At 51.8% G+C, this 15,700-nt stretch overlaps 1 protein-coding gene across 2 annotated transcripts in view; it reads right to left on the reverse strand.

The window, feature by feature from the left end:
• Positions 1 to 3,019: 3,019 nt before the first annotated feature.
• Positions 3,020 to 15,700, reverse strand: part of DOC2B (double C2 domain beta) — a 33,913-nt gene continuing 21,232 nt past the window's right edge. For both annotated transcript variants that reach the window (XM_057415824.1, XM_057415817.1), the window contains exons 5-10: positions 15,464 to 15,573; positions 7,016 to 7,142; positions 6,675 to 6,832; positions 4,613 to 4,694; positions 4,397 to 4,493; positions 3,020 to 3,778 (exon numbers count right to left, since the gene is read on the reverse strand). In XM_057415824.1, the coding sequence (XP_057271807.1) occupies positions 3,642 to 3,778; positions 4,397 to 4,493; positions 4,613 to 4,694; positions 6,675 to 6,832; positions 7,016 to 7,142; positions 15,464 to 15,573 (711 nt within the window). In that variant the 3' untranslated portion in view covers positions 3,020 to 3,641. The remainder of the gene's footprint in view (positions 3,779 to 4,396; positions 4,494 to 4,612; positions 4,695 to 6,674; positions 6,833 to 7,015; positions 7,143 to 15,463; positions 15,574 to 15,700) is intronic.

The following is a 15,700-nucleotide window of genomic DNA, read 5'->3' on the forward strand; positions in this document are numbered from 1 at the left end:
CAGTATATACACGTACACTATATGATATAGTGTATACTTATATATTAATAATTTCTATGTTATACATTTTATACACACACATATAAATTACATATTTGTATGCATATAATAATTATATAGCATTCACTTTCTATAGAAAAAATACTATAGAAAGTGAATTTATATACTTATATATATAGTTATATAGCTAGCTATGTATAGCTGTACACTGACAGACACCCCTGACACTCACCCCACTCCCCCCCTCCCCGGCTGCACATCCCTGGGTGGCCGCAGCCCTATGCAAGGCTTTGGTCCCCTGAGCCCATTAAATGGGGTTGATGCATTAACGCTGTGTGTGGGGCTGGACTCTTCCTGGGCTGCTGCAGGCTGGGGCCAATACAGATCATGTAGCACCAACCCAGTGCCCAGCTTGAGATGGGAGAGCCTTGGTCCTTAGTTGCTGTCCCTGCCCTGACACGCACCACACGTGCATGTGTCCAGGGATGCTCGGCCTGGCTCTGGATCCTGTCCCACTGCTGCTCCTGCAGAGACAAGCATGTAATTAATTAACTCATTCATGTGAACTGTGGTCAGTTCTGGGCTCCTCAGCACAAAAAGGACAAGGAGCGACTGGCAGGGTCCAGTGGAGGCCACAAGGATGATCAGGGGTCTGGAGCATCTCTCTTACAAGGAGAGATTGCAGCAGATGGGCTTTAGTCTATAGAAGAGCAGACAGAGAGGGGATCTCATTAATGCAGATCAGTATCTCAAAGGCAGGTGGCAGGGGGATGGGGCCAGACTCCTTTCAGTGGCGTCCAGCAACCGGATGAGGTGCAATGGCCATAAGCTAAAGCACATGCATGAGGATACAGGTATATATAGTATGTGCATATAGATATATATATTTGTATTGCTTTAGGGAGTGGATATATATGTAAAGAGTGAGCGTGTGTGTGTGTTTTCATTTCAATGCAACAGTCTTGGCCAAGGAGCAGTGATGATGAAGGTGGATGTGAAGAGCTAACATCATCAGGGCATCCCAAGGGAAATAACAGCCTCCAAGGAGGGGATTGCCTTAAGCACTGATAAGCAGCCTGGCCTGAGTATTAACCTCTGCAAATATACATTCAATCAACCCAAAACTATAGTGGGGAAAACAGACATTACAGGAGGCAGTTGGAGCACGCGGCACCCTCCCAGAACAGGGAGGTGTCTCTGCACCTTCACCCTGGGGAGCACAGTCACAGTGTCCAAGATGGCAAAAATCCATGTGGAGACTGCCCCGGCCCAGCCACGGGCACCACATGGGGCATCTCCAATGCCCTTCTGCTGCTGCTGCTGAGCAGGCCCCTGGGTGCTGTGAAGTTAACGGGAACTTCAGAAAGACCTGGGGTTTTTTTGGTTTTATAATCCTGTCTTGACTGATCTCCCTCACCCTCCACTGCCGGCCCTTATGGTCCCTGTGCAAGCTCACAGCACCAAAGCAGAGCAGGGTCCTGGTGGAAGTGGGGGACATGGGACCCACACTGTTATAGTGTCTTCTGTGGTGTTTTTTCAGCAGCAAGAGGTTGCAAAGTGGAGGATAAAGTCCAGCAACACCTGATGCTCTGGTTTAAAACTATCTCCTGCTCCCCCTGAGTCCCTGCTGGGCCCCAGATCCTCTTCATCTCGTGTCTCTGGGTCGCTCAATGCTCCATCTGCGATGCCCCAAGCTCAGACACCATGATAGCAACATGGGGAGATTCAAAAGCTACACCACCAGCACTAACCTTTTTTATTTTCCCTTTTTATTTTGGGTTCTCATTATAAATATTAACAAATCTGACAAAAAGTACACAGATAGATAATACTGAAATACAAAAGTCTTTTAGGATGCAGGTAAGGACAGTTTCTGCAGCCTTCACATGGTAGCAAAACATTGGTATCAAACATTTCACAAGGCCTGGCATGACAACCACCACTGCATGCAGCTGGGACGGACGGACGGATGTCCGCTTAGAAAAGACTGGGATACAAAATGAAGGGACCCACACACACATCATGTCCTACTCTACTTCGGTTTCATAGCAAGATGAGCTAAAACAAATGATGGATTGAAAGTAACTTCACCAGAAAAGGGAGGCACAGCCGACATGGTGCTCCTGTGGCTCTCCTGGAAGCTCAAACCCAAGGCAGGTTTTAAGGTGCTGGACCAGTGACAGACTGAGAGGATTATTTGGAACATCCTACTTGACACGCTGCCGGCATTCAAACAAAATCCATGCATATCTGGAGAGTATATTACAAATACTAAGGTATTAAAAAAAACCCTATGAATGTTGGTCCCCCCCATATCAAACAAGGTGTAACACGATCGTCACTTTGGAAAGGAGACCTAGGTTTCCAGAGATCCAATTGCTCTCCAAAGAAAGAAGTTGGCAACACACACACACACACACACAGAGCTACAGGGCTCAGAAGCTGTAGGTAATTGAGACTGATGGGCAAACAGCAGCTCTTCCTAAGAAATCATGGTTTAAAGGCTTCATAACTTGCTGGCAAGGTGCAGCATTTCACAGACAGTTTTAGCTCATCCCACCATGTACCAGCTCGTGCAAATGTGACAAAGCGGTGTTTGCACGAGAGCCAGAGCCTGATGGGATGAGGATGCAGGGACTGGCCAGCGTGGGTCATGGAGGATGAGAGCTGGGATATATTATGATAATATTATTATACTGTTACTGTGCTGTACACAGAAATTTGGTCTGGAAGCTGTTTGAGGCAGAAAATAGACCAACGAATGGCTGTGCTGGAGCTGAGCATCTCCACAAACATGAACACTGCTCAGCCCCGTGGCTCAGCTCACACCAGCAGCTCACAGCGCAAAGTGCCTTGGTTGGATTTTAGGTAATGGCATGAATTGGAAAAGGCAGAATAAGGGAAAAGTGATAGAAAAACTTAGCCTGAAAGCCAGCTTTGCTGGAAGAACAGCCGTGCTGGAGCATGGCTCCGGGGGCAAGGCATGGTTTCATTAGGAGAGCGGCTGCTTCCCGAGAGGACGAGCACAACATTCCTGGAAGGAAAGCAAACAGTCTTCTAGGTTACCAGAGGACACAATCATTCAAATGGAGGAGCTTTAAATGCATAAAAGACTGTTTAGGCCCAAATCACAGAGACTGACAAACCACCAGAAATATGGCACAATTGCCTTGAGAAAACAGTACCAGTTTTAGAGACACCTTTTGATCATATTAGATACATGAATGGAAATGATGCATTCATTCCTGCCACTGAATTACAAGGCAGCGAGAAGGTAATTCCGTAGAGCAGAGAGTTAGGAGAGGAGTCACAACTGCAGTGCATGCAGGCGTGTGGTGTCCATGTGCACGTGTGTGTGTGTGTGTGTGTGTGTGCATGCGTGTGCATGCTCATGAGTGTGTGTCAGGGTGCAAAGAGGCATTCTGGAAAAGCCTTAGGGGACGGGACCTGCTGAGCAGAGCAAACCACTGCTGCCCTGCTCCCTGGGAAGGGATTCCCTGCAGCCAGGCCGTGGCATGGGGTGTCCCGCTCTGCCGGCTGCCCCGGTACCACGATCCCCCGTATCCAAAGCCATAAAGGAGTGGAGTCCAAAGGCTGTGGCCGGCAGAGCCGTGCTGGCCCTGGAAGCAGCCCCGTGGTGCTCAGTCGCTGAGGACGGCCCCCGGCAGCTCATTCGTTAGCGTGTGCCAGCGCTCGATTTTCTTGTCCTTGTTTTTCAGGCAGTCGAACCAGTGCTTCAGCCGCTCACCCTTGGCGTTAATGCCCAACACAACTCCACCTTGAGAGACAGACACAGAGAGAGGGAGAGGTGGAGGTGACCATCAGCCCTGTGAGGGATGCTGAGGGATGCAGGATGGAGCCAGGTCACGCAGCTGCTCTCACAGCATCCGATGCCACAACCTGATGTGACACACGGGCAATCACAGCCTGGCTTCCCCAGCCCCTCATGGCTGTGGTCTGGGACCTGCTTGTGCTTGTGCCAAGGATTCATTGCAATTGCAGTGGCTGTCAGAGACATTGGGCACTTGTTAGCAATAAATCACAGTGACCAGTAACAAAATCACACGAAGTCTAGATACCCAATAGAGATAAATGAAACCTCCCCTTAAACCTGTTTTTTACTCAGAAGATCTGAAAACAGAAGGGAGAGGGGGATGCGTCTTCTCCCTGATTGGGTGCTGCTTGTGAAGCAATGAGCAGTGGGGCTGGCTGTGGGAGAGGAGACTCAGGTGCAAGAGTGGGATAAAAGCAGAAGAGAAACCCAGCAAGAATGAATGTGGGATGGAGAACAAGCCAGGTGGCTGGAGAAGTGCAGGAAAGCAGCAGATGAAACAAGAGAGCCACAGAAGGTGAAGATAAAAAGAGGCTAAGGAAGCCTCTGGAGTGCCCCACTCACCTATGAAATCATTTGATTTCCCGATATCATAGTCCCACACTGTGACTTCCAAGGTCTTTTTTGCCAGGTCCCCATGCTTTATTTCATAGCAAAACTCCTGTTGGGGAGCAGAGACAGAGTCAGAAGGAACCAGGGGGCTGGGTTGGGTTTTTTTAACTCCTTTTAAGTCTGAGGACTGAGAAAGCCCCTGGCTTTCACCAACCATCAAAACCCCACCTCATTGAACTCGGGGTTCAGCGTCTTCTTCTTCACCGCCGTCTTATGCTTTGATTTCTTGTCCTCATCTGGTTTCAAGTAACTGCAACGAAACCAATGCACTGTCACACACAGCTCCTGTGCCTGCTCCCAGCAAGGAAGGGCTGTGGGGCCCTCCCCTGCAGCCCAGGTATGCATGGGGGCAACCTCTGGCTGTGGAACAAGCTCCTGAGCAGAGGCAGGGTGAGATGGGGGACTGAGCCCCCAAACCTGCAGCTCCCTCCTCCCCTACCTGCCAAGATGCTGGAGATGGCTGGAAGGAAGCAGCATTTCCCCACGTTAGCACAAGACCATCAGAGCTGCCATCAGAGAGCACCGATTATCCCATCTCCAGTCCCTAGGGGACACTGGCACTGCACACATGCTCCCAGCTCCCAAACCCAAACACTTCCAGCCCAGATTAGTCCAGATTTGGGACTGTGTGACCAGTCTGCTCATCCAGAGCCTTGCCAGGAGACAGAGGCCACAGGCAGGTGTGTAGGAGGGAGCAGGAGCAAGTGCAGCGGCTGCAGCTTTGTGCACCGTTGTTACCTGCAGATATTTAGCAGCACAGCAGCAGCGTCAGAAAGCAAAGGAGATTAAAGTGTCATCAAGCAGACAGGGCACCTGAAATCTGTGCCATCATTCTTTTGTGCTGGTGCTGCTCCTTTAAACATCAGTTCTACTTCCTCGTTACACTTTCCAGATCTTGCTCATAATTAAAAAATTAGGGCTTGTACCAAGAAGCATCACTTGTCTATATCTGCTCTGATTAAAGCCCCGCAGATACAGTCTACTGCAGACAGCACAAGGGGCACCTACAAAACAACTGTACAACAACTGTAATTCTGTTAGTTCAGAGATTGAGCCTCCAATGAGCATTTAAAAAAGCAAGAGTGGATTTTTAGGCAAACACCTCCACTTTAAAGAACAATTCAATAGGAAGGTGAAAGCGTGCTGCTGATAAACTTCCTTACAGGCCTCCCGGGTGCAGTTTATCCCAGGAGCTCTGCCTAAACAAATGTCATCTCTGAAAGTGCCAAAGTCTGGGTCAGCACTGGGGGAACACAGGGGCATGGGATGGGCCCAGGGGTGCTGCCGGCCCTTCCTCACCATGACCCCCTGCTTTGCAGAGAGTGAGTTTGAAAAATGCTGTGCCAAAAAAAAACGGGAGCTGTGTCAAAAAAAAACAGGAGCTGTGTGGCTGCAGGGCTCTGAGTCAGCAAACCACCATCTTCCTCAGCATCCCTTAATAGCCCCAGGATGACACCACCTTCCCTGAATCACTTGGGCGAGGCTGAGTTGCAGCAGCCCATTACAGTCATTTAAATGTCTTTTCTTTTTGTTTAATAACGCTGGTATTTTTCCAGTCATTCACATTGGAGAGGGACCTGTAAATGTGCCCTCAGCTCTGCTAACCAGACCCTGGAGCCACCGGAGCCATGGGCTGCACCTAAAGTGCTATCTGAACTAATCACACACATACACACACAATGTAGTTAGAGCCTTTCCATGGATGATGCTGGCTTCCAAGAGTGAAAAAGCTGTGGATAACCCTGGGAAAGAAGACAAAGGTGCTCACAGCTGCTGGTGAGGTCCAGGACCATCGCCACAGGCACTGTCCTGCTCAGGGAGAGCCCAACCCCATGCTGACAGATGAGACCCACCACTGGCTGGGCTGGGGCCATGCAATCAGCAAAGCCCAACCATACCTGTCTGCCTTGGGCTACCCACTCTGCCCCTGCCACAGACCCTCTCCCAAGTGCCATGGGCAGTGCTGAGCCTGCCACGGGGCACCACGGCCACCATCAGCTGGCAGGGACAATGTGCTGCCCCAGCAGGGCCACACAGCACCGGGCAGCTCCTGCACACGTGGAGCTTTGGAGCACTGTGAGACAATCACTGGGCAGTAACACGCTCCAGGTGAATGCAAGCTCATTGCTCATTGCTCTCCTAATGAGCTCAAGTAGTTTCCACTGCAGGGAGAGACCAGAGGGGAGAGCACAGCCTCACCGGGACTGGCACGGCACGGAGCAGCACTCACATCTTGACGTAGGGGTCGGAGTAGCCATTGGCGTCCATGGCAGCGAGGTGGGCGCAGCGGATGATGCCCACCAGCAGCCCCTGCTTCTGTGAGCTGTACTTGAGGGAGATGAGGATCCGTCCCCGCTCCTCCAGCGACTTGTCCTCTGTTTTATCTATCTGGGGAGGGAATGCACGCAGTCTGGGGGCTGCTCCAGGACAGCACAGCCGCACACCCGCCTCCCCACCACGAGGAATACTCTGCCCATCCCTGATCACGTTTGAGGAGTCAAACTAACCCACTCTCCAACGTGCCACAGGGCCCACGCTGGGGAATGCTGGTCTGATCCCCACCACACTCACCGGCAGCTGCTTCTCCAGGCAGATGCTGAAGTTTTTGGTCTGGTTGGGCTTTAGTTTCTTCAGCGGGATCCGCGTCTCTCCAATGAACTCGTTGTGGCGGAACTTGTCCTCATCGCAGACCGAGATGCTGCAACAAGCATGGGGTGAGCGGGGCTGCTGGGGAGAAGGGAGGCGATGGCATGGGGCAAGGGGCTGCCCTGGCATGTCCCCCAGTGAGGGGAGGATTTCAAGGCCACCGTTCCCCAGGCCAGTGACTGCACCTCCTTCGTAGGCAGCTGGAGGACATAAATCTGCTGCTACAGCCTCGCCAGAGCAGCTTATGATGTTTAAATGTGACACCCAATGTCTTGGTCTGCTTCACCTCCACAGCAGAAACCTGAGGCTGCCGGGATGGATTATGGGCAAGGTCTGGGGAAGTAGGGGGATGAGAGAGAGAGGCTGCATCACACCATGTCTCACAGCTCCTTCACAGAGTCACAAACGCAGAGCCACCTGCACAACCCAGCCGGGTCCCACAGCCATCTCTCATGCTCAGACCCCGTCCTGGCCAGGGCTTCTGCACCCTTCGGGATGGCTGCTGCCCTGCAGGCACTGGGCTCCTCCAGGGAGATGCTCACAAACCCTGAACATCACAACCTGCAGTGCTGCAGTTGCTGAGCCTAACACACCCCAGCCCAGGCACTGTCAGAAAAGCAACCCAGTGCCTCAAGCATCCTCATGGCTCTTCCATTATCAAAGTCATCAGTGACTAAAGCAAAACTCATCTGAGCTACCACCAGCCAGGCTGCATCCTGCCTGGCTGTGGAGGCTCTTCCTAAACCCACTCTTGAACTACAGGGCCAGGAGAAGCATGATTCCCAGCAGGGCTCCCTCTCTTCTGACCTGAGGAGTTCCTGAGCATGTCTCAGGGCGTGCCCTGGTCCTGGGGATCTGGCTGCCCAGGCTGGGACACAGAGGGGGTCTTCCACCTCCTCTTCCACCACGCAGACATGGGATCTGCAGACCCAGCCCTGCAGAAGGCATCACACCTTGGCCAAGCGCAGCTCTCCCAGCCTTGCCGGGGTCCTGCACCCTGTGACGACAGCTACATCCGATGCTGAGTGAAGGCTGTTTTCCATGCAAAAGCTATAAATGCCTTTCCCTGAGCTGGCAGCTAATGAGTCATTTCTCTGCTGCTTCCCAGCCCATTCACAGCATCAGGAGAGACAACAGAAGAGCAGTTAGTGCTTGCAGGAAGACTCTGCTCGCAGCTCCTAAAATCCCAGAGAGGGTTCAGGAGGGTGGTGGCTGCCTTGTGAGGGACTGGCCATCCCCCAGCAGTGCTGCTGGAACTGGAAACATGGAAAGCCATCCCATCCCCACCAAAGGAAACATCCGGCATCCCTACAAGAACCACGTAGGGACCATCAGTACTCTACACCCATAAAGGAAAGGGGTTTCCCTTCCCTTTCCTCCTTTCCCCCCACTTAAAAAAAAATCTTCTTACAGTCTCTTCTCATCCTTTTGCTGCCTGATTTTTTCTTTCTTTTATCCACTCCTGTTGGTGCCCGTTTCTCATGGGCAGCACTTCTGCTGCAGAGACCATGCTCCACCTTGCTGGGTTCCAACAAACAGGACCTATTTGGGAAGGGCTAAAAGTAATTAAAGATAGTGACCTGCTATTCCACCTCAGAGTAACTAATTGCACCCCGTGCTTCTGGCCTGTGCAGTGCCTGGATGGTTTACCCATGGATGGTTTATCTGTAGATGCCACTCTCCTGGTCACAAGTGAATAACCAGGTGGCAAGGGAGGCATGGGAATGGCTCAGTCACACAGCACAAGGACCATTAGGGCGACGGAGTGGCACAGGAAGGGGGGGTGGCAAAAAGTAATCCAATTGGGAAGATGGGGAATGCTGCTCTGCAGAAAACCATAGCTGGATGCAGCGTTACTATAGATACCTGCAAAAAAAAAATCCTCACCCCACCACAACAGTAAAATCTTTGAAGAGAATCTCAAAAGCAGGCACAATATTTCCCATTTCCCTTCCTCCTCCCGCCTCTCTTTTAAAGAACAAAACCAAAAAAGGAGCAGCAGGAGCTCCAGACAAGCAGCAGCATCTGCCAGGCGTGTGCAACCCCACGCCCATCTGGCCAAGGCTCTGGGGAGGAGAAGCAAGCATGCAGCAATCGAAGCAGAGGAGAGGAGCGTGGTCCTCACCAGGAGCTGGCAGCCCGGGGTCTGTTTTCACACCCGGCCGTTGCAGAGCGATGTGGTCTCCTGCATGCTCAGGGGAGGCAGGATTTGGTGCCTGTTTCACCTGGTAAGAACATGAGTAACAAGATCTTCCCCTGACAATGTCTAGATATGCCCAAAAGCACAAGATACCAAATGCAGTGTCCTACTTGATGTGAAGCTCCAGAACCACCCAGGATGAGTGGAAGCCCAGGAAGGAAATGACTGGAAAACTTCAGCAGTGGTGACAAGGAAAGCATCTCCAGTGTCACACCAGGAGAAGCTGGAGAGCCCCACCGAGCCCTATTTCACTGCCCATGGAGCCATGGGAACCCACTTGCTACCACCTTACCAAGCAGCTCTGAGAACACCAGCTCCTGTACAGCATGCTACAGCTCATGCAAGCCCCTGCGTGCCCTCCCCAGGGATGACTCCTGTGCCTCTGCACCACAGAGCCCTCCTTCAGCAGCAGCAGGGCACAAGAACACCCCACAGCTGCCCAAGCTGCATCCCACTGAAGGCAACACACATCACTGGGGTGTTGGCCACCCCTTTGTCCCTACTGATGTCCCCAGCTAGTTAAGGTGTTTGCACAGACCCGAGTCCCTTGTGAGGCACACCTGCAAGACCTGGGAACTGCTGCTGTCTTCAAGCAGCTGGTGACACTGCCAGGTCTCTCCCATTTTCTTTCTGGCATCTCTGGCCACCTCTCAGGTGGGTCCCCTCTTTGTATGGTGACCAGAGGGGATTCAGACACAGTTTCATGTCAGCCCACCCAGTCCCTCTCCCTGGCTGCAGCTCATCTTCTCCAGGTGGGATTTTTAAGGTGGGTAGACTGGTGGTGCACCAGTGATGGAAGTGAGGGCAGAGAGCTGAGTCAGATGAGCAGGCAGCTCCGGCCCCAGCCCTCCCTCTGCAATTACACCAGCTTGAACTTTATTACAAGAAACTGATGTGATGGAATTTTATGCCTTGGATTAGAAAGTCAGCTCCATAACAAGCACCAAGAGGTGTCTCTGGCAGCCACACTCACCTGCCATCCTGATCCCTGTAACTCAAACATCACCCCTCCCTCATCTCTTTTTATTAATCCCTACCCCTTGAGCTCAGCTTTTGATTTGACAGCTTCCACTGAGGGGTCCCCACCTTTAAGTTTAAGGGCTGTGAAAACCACCTTGGAAGAAAACTAAGCAGCAAGTGAACAATCGCTGCTCACTAAACTTATTCTCCCTCCTACTCACCCTGGGCTCCTGGGTTACAGCCCTGACTCACGCACAGCTCAAGCAACCCCGCTCCATTGACTCACGACTTGCCCTCACACACACATTCCTCCGGCCTCTTTCCCATTGTGGAACAAGGAAAACAGGGGTCAATGAGGACCCTCCTCTACAATGCACACGCATGTAATAGGCACCAGAGTGTGCAGACAAATCTCCTGTAGCTAAGATCCTGAACAGTCCCTATAGCAACTTGGGAGGCTCTCAACGGAGGAGCAGATGTGCAGGTGATGCCTGCTTGGCTTAAGGACAGACAGTGCCTGGCAAAAGAAGAGAAAAAGGCAGAGTCCTGGGACCATCCAGCTTTCCTAAAAGCAAAAGGAGTATTCAGTGCTGGGCTCCATCACAAAATGCCTCAAAGTCTGAGCACAGCAACCACAGTAAAAGTTAGATGAAATTAGGAGTGTGCCTGCAGTTCTGGAGCAAAGCTCATTCAGCACTTCTGGAGTAAAGCAATTTGGGACCCCAAATCTCTAAGTGTCTGCAGTATGCCTATTAGACCTGATCAAATACTATTTCCTGAATAATATATTTAATGAGTCATGATGTTTGTCAAACACATGATTAAACAAATAATTCCTGGCATTCGTGAGCTAGCTGAGTATGATATGAATAATGCATCACTTTGCCAATATATCTGGATATGAATAATTGTATCCAATATCTGTCCAGCTCTGATATTTATTATGAATACAATCTATTTATTGCACATTACATGTATTATTTAAACGTAGGCGAGCGTATTCTGCCTATTCCAATTTCCCCTGTAGCATTTCTCTGCCTCCCCCTGCCATGCACCCTGGCTTCCCACCACCAGAGACTGCTGCGGCACAGCTGCAGACGGGGAGAAACGGTGCCTGCAAACAGGGACTGGAAGCGGGGACTGCAGGGTGGGATTTCCCCCTGGAGCAAACCGGGAACCTGCTCTCAGTCGCTGCCATCCCAGCCCTCCGAGTCCAGCATCTTTTGAGCGGCTCTGAATTTGCCTTCTCTCAGGATGGTGGGTGGTTTCGTTGCTATTAAGCCTTGGGCTAGACTCAAGGATATTTAATTCAATGAATGGATGAGACCTTTCAAGATCCTCCCACCTACTGTGTTTCATGAAATCTGAAGTATCTGGTGTTTTTTGAGGGGGTTGATTCATTAACAAAATCCTGCTTGACAGCGCAATTAGCTGGGCAGCCTTCACCTCTCCTTCTCCCTTGGGGGTGGCTCTCCTTGGGAGATGAACCCCAATGGTCCCAGGGCTTGGGTCTGTCACAGCAAAGTCACTCGACCAGCTTCGATGAGGCCACATGGGGATGAGGGGCAGCCTGCCAGGGCATGGCATGGGGCTGGGAGTCTCGGGCAAGAGGGATCCATTACTCTGCTCTCCAGGAGGCAAGGGATGCCCCTAGTCTGGCCCCTGCAATGAGGTGAATGCCACTCATCCCCCCAGGATGGCTGCAGGCACCAGCAGAGAGCCCTGTGCCAGCACCGCCCCACCAACCCGTGCTGGACACAGCCCACCAAGTGCCCAGGTGGGCAGGGAAGATTTTTGGGTGCTTTTCCAGCTTTGCTGCTGCACCACGTGCTCTGCAGGCGGCAGCGAGGCAAAGGCTGGCGGCAGCTTTGATCTCCACCGTTATTTTCACATTAAAGAGACTTTGCAAATCGCGTTCCCTGCCCCTCCATGAATCTCAGCACCGAGGAGGCACCCGGGGAACAATCACCTCCCAGACCGAGGAGAGCATCACTCATGCTCTTTCAACTACCCACAGCTGCCTTGCAGGAGCCTTGCCTGATTAGCACAAGGAAAGCCAGCGTCCCTGCAGCTTTGAAGTCCTCTTTTCCTGGCAGAGAAGGAGATACTTTGCCAAAATGATGGGCAGGCAAAGTGAAGCACCGAAGGCAGGACAATACACAGCATGGGAGATGCTTCCTACAGGAAGTGGCACCCACCACAAGGGTGAATGGCCATTGCCACTGGTGTTATGGAGAGGATCATAGAAGAGAAACAGCTCAACCCACAAATAAAAGAGTCCTTGCTGAGCCCCAGTCACCAGAGACCCCAGCCCATCCTCAGGTAAAGCAGAGATCCCTCCCCTGAGGAGGTGCAACATCTCCCAGCCTTGTGTCCTTCTACTCGATTCAGTACCTGGTGTCTGAGAAGTAGAAAACCCAAGCAAGGAATTCAAATAAAAAATGGATTTTTCTACCTTGCGTCTGGTTTGCGAGAAGTCTGATCTCATCTAAACCTGCCTCAGGATAAGTAAAATCTCCTTTGCCAATATCTTCAACCTCAAAGATGGAGAAAAGAAAAGAGGGGGTTGGGGAATTGCTCCTAAAGAAAACGAAGAGCAGTTGAATTTTAGGCCCCGGCTCCCCCATGCAAGATAAGAAATGGAGCCACAGTGCTCAGAAGCTTTGTTTTAGAACAGGAATTTCCTGGGCCATAGACAAGAGCTTGAAATCCCACCTGAAATTCTGCCAAACCCACTGGGCAGAGCAGCTGAACACAGGCCCATTGCCCAAGGGCAGGCTGGGAAGAAGCACCAAATGCAAGGAAGGACACAGGGCCACCCCACAGCAGGAGAGGAGATGGCCCACAGGATAGGTGACAGCCCCGCAGCAGAGGTGATGCCTGGGAAACCTTCTCTACCCAGAAGTTTGTTTCTTTAATTCTCTGGAATCTTTGCCAGGCAAAACCAAAGCCAGAAGCCCCAGCCCCATGGCAAGTTCCACTTCACAAACCTCTCTACTTCTCTGCTCACGCAACCTCCCCAGGGAGACAGCAGAGCCTCCCTAAGCCTCTTCCAGCCCCGTCTTGAGCCTCATTAGTGCTGGGGTGGTGGGGCTTGGGGCTCCCACACTTCTGGCAGGGACTGGGCTGTGCTAAATCGTGTTCCCTGACAGAGCCCACTCCATCTGAATGTAGTGCCAGACCCCAGCACTACACTTGGAGGTGAGGTGGGTATCCGCATGGTCCCCGTGGCCATGTCATCATGGGGTTCACCACCTCCATGGGGAGGTGCTTCAGCAAATCCCACTGACTAGCTGCAAATGCCAATGAATCAGAATCCTGCTTGGATATTCCTCTCCATATGGAGAGTATTTTGATCCTTAATTATCACCTAATTCACTGGGGTTAGCTGCTGGCAAGGAAACCTCAGCTGCAAAGTGCAGAGCACTGGAGAGCCTGGGAACCCCCTGCAAAGAGGCAGCTCCAATGGGTGTGAAGGCATGAGATGGACGGATGGCTCTGATGGCACAAAGAGATGCCAAACCACAGATCTGTGAGAAATCTGCTCACAGATGGGGAGGCTACCCCTGTATGAGCAGATGAGGCTTCACAGGGAGTTTTGCTCCTTGCAGAGTGCCCAGCTGGGAACTCACACAGGACAACTGCATGGCAGGCAGGCTCCAAGCTTCCCTTGCCTCCCTGGAAAGGTGCCCTTTGAAGCCACTTTGGGTAATGAGCCATTAATTGACCTCGACAGCAATCTCCTGAGCTCCCCGTGGAGCTCCCAGGACAGAAACGCTGTCTCCATTCAACCCATGGCCACAGCTGGCTCCCCTAAAAGCACCCGCAGCACCCAGGCTGTCAGCAGGAGCAGGGATGCGCTAATGAGGGATGCCTGTGGGGAGAAGGGCAAATCCAGCACACGTTTCTGCATGTCCCCCTGCCACTGAGCATCCCACACCTCCCTGCTGCCTCCCCGGAGCAGGTGAGTGCAGCTCTTCCCCAGGGAGAAGTAGCAACCAGCGCCTCAAATAGGTGGGGGTCAAATCCTTCTGCTCCCTGGTGCCTTTCAGCAAACAACTCAGCCAAACACCTCTCTACAAACTGATTTCCGTGCTTGAAAAGGCTGAAAACTTCAAAGCCCGGAGTGAAAAAATGGGGGAAAAAAGTAGCCAATAATAATAATAAAGCAGAGGCTTTCCAGCCCAAGAAGCCTGCAGTACTTTGAGCATGACTAATATTTTCCACGTGAAATAATAATCTGCGGCACTAAATTTCTCATCCCTATGCACTTTGCAGACAACAGGTAGGCTCTGCCCAAATTCACCTCGGAGCAAGACCTTTTATAAAGCTTGTCTTGGGGAAAATAACTCCCAGCGTACCTGCAGATAAGGAGGGTCAGATGCCAGCCATGGAGCTGACAAAAGCCCCAAGTCCGCAGAGCAGGATGTAAGATCCTCCTTTGTTCAACAGCAGATCTTACAGCAAATCCTCCTGCATAATGGTCCTAGATCAGAGCAGTGCTGGAGCAGCCCTGGGCAGGATCCATTCACAGGCTCCAGGTCATTCCTTGACCTCACCCATGTGGGACAGTGGGCAAGACACGAAAACCTTTTCATTCACAGGGCTCTGACCCTGCAAAGCAGCACCTCCAAGCTCACACAGCCCCTGGGAGATGCTTCCAGGAGATGCCGAATGCACAGAGACTGATCCAAACTAAGAGAATGGAATAAATACATACAAACGCTCCTTTTAGTCTGGCAATAACTCACAGATGCCTCCAGCTTTCTTGCAAAAAGCTCAGCCTTCAAAGGGCCCAGAACTTTCCTGGGGAGATTTTCTCAGCAAGACATCACTGCAAAGCCTTAACACATGCCCACAAAAGCTGGGCATGAAGAGGTTAAATCCAAATAACACCACTTCTACAGGCCAGAGTCCAGTGAGTTATGCAGGACCATGCTCCTCACCAGCTATTCCAGCCCAAGCTCGCAGTAAATCAAATGCTGGTCACCGTGGTGGTGATGGGGTGTGCAGGGCATGACCACCATCTATAGACTCTGGTGGGTAATAACTCTGCTATGAGGAGCTGCCAGGATCATTCTGTGGGGCTGGGGAATGCGGGTCCCCAAGATCTCCCCCAGGAAACTGTCACTGGGATAGGGAGGTGACCCTGAGGGGATACGTGTTCCCCCCAGTGCTGGGCTCAGCACCCCGCTCATCCCACAGGGCCCTACCGCAGGGTCTTGCGGATCATGTCCTCGTCGGTGATGCCGTAGTAGGTGAGCGTCTCGTTCCAGGTGGGGTTCAGAGTGTTCCGCAGCGTTTTGGTTCTCAGCTTATTCGCCTGGAAAACAAAGGAGATGGAGTTCAGCAGGACCCAGCCCCAGGCAGTCGTTTGGGCATTGATGGGCAGTGAAGGGGGAGAAAAGGAAGCACTGTTTGGAGATGAAGGGGCAATTGATACTATCACC

This window comes from Pezoporus wallicus, unplaced genomic scaffold, assembly GCF_028554395.1.
Source record: "Pezoporus wallicus isolate ANWC-B61680 ecotype Strahan unplaced genomic scaffold, APGP_CSIRO_Pwel_v1 contig_8517, whole genome shotgun sequence".
NCBI lineage: Eukaryota > Metazoa > Chordata > Aves > Psittaciformes > Psittacidae > Pezoporus > Pezoporus wallicus.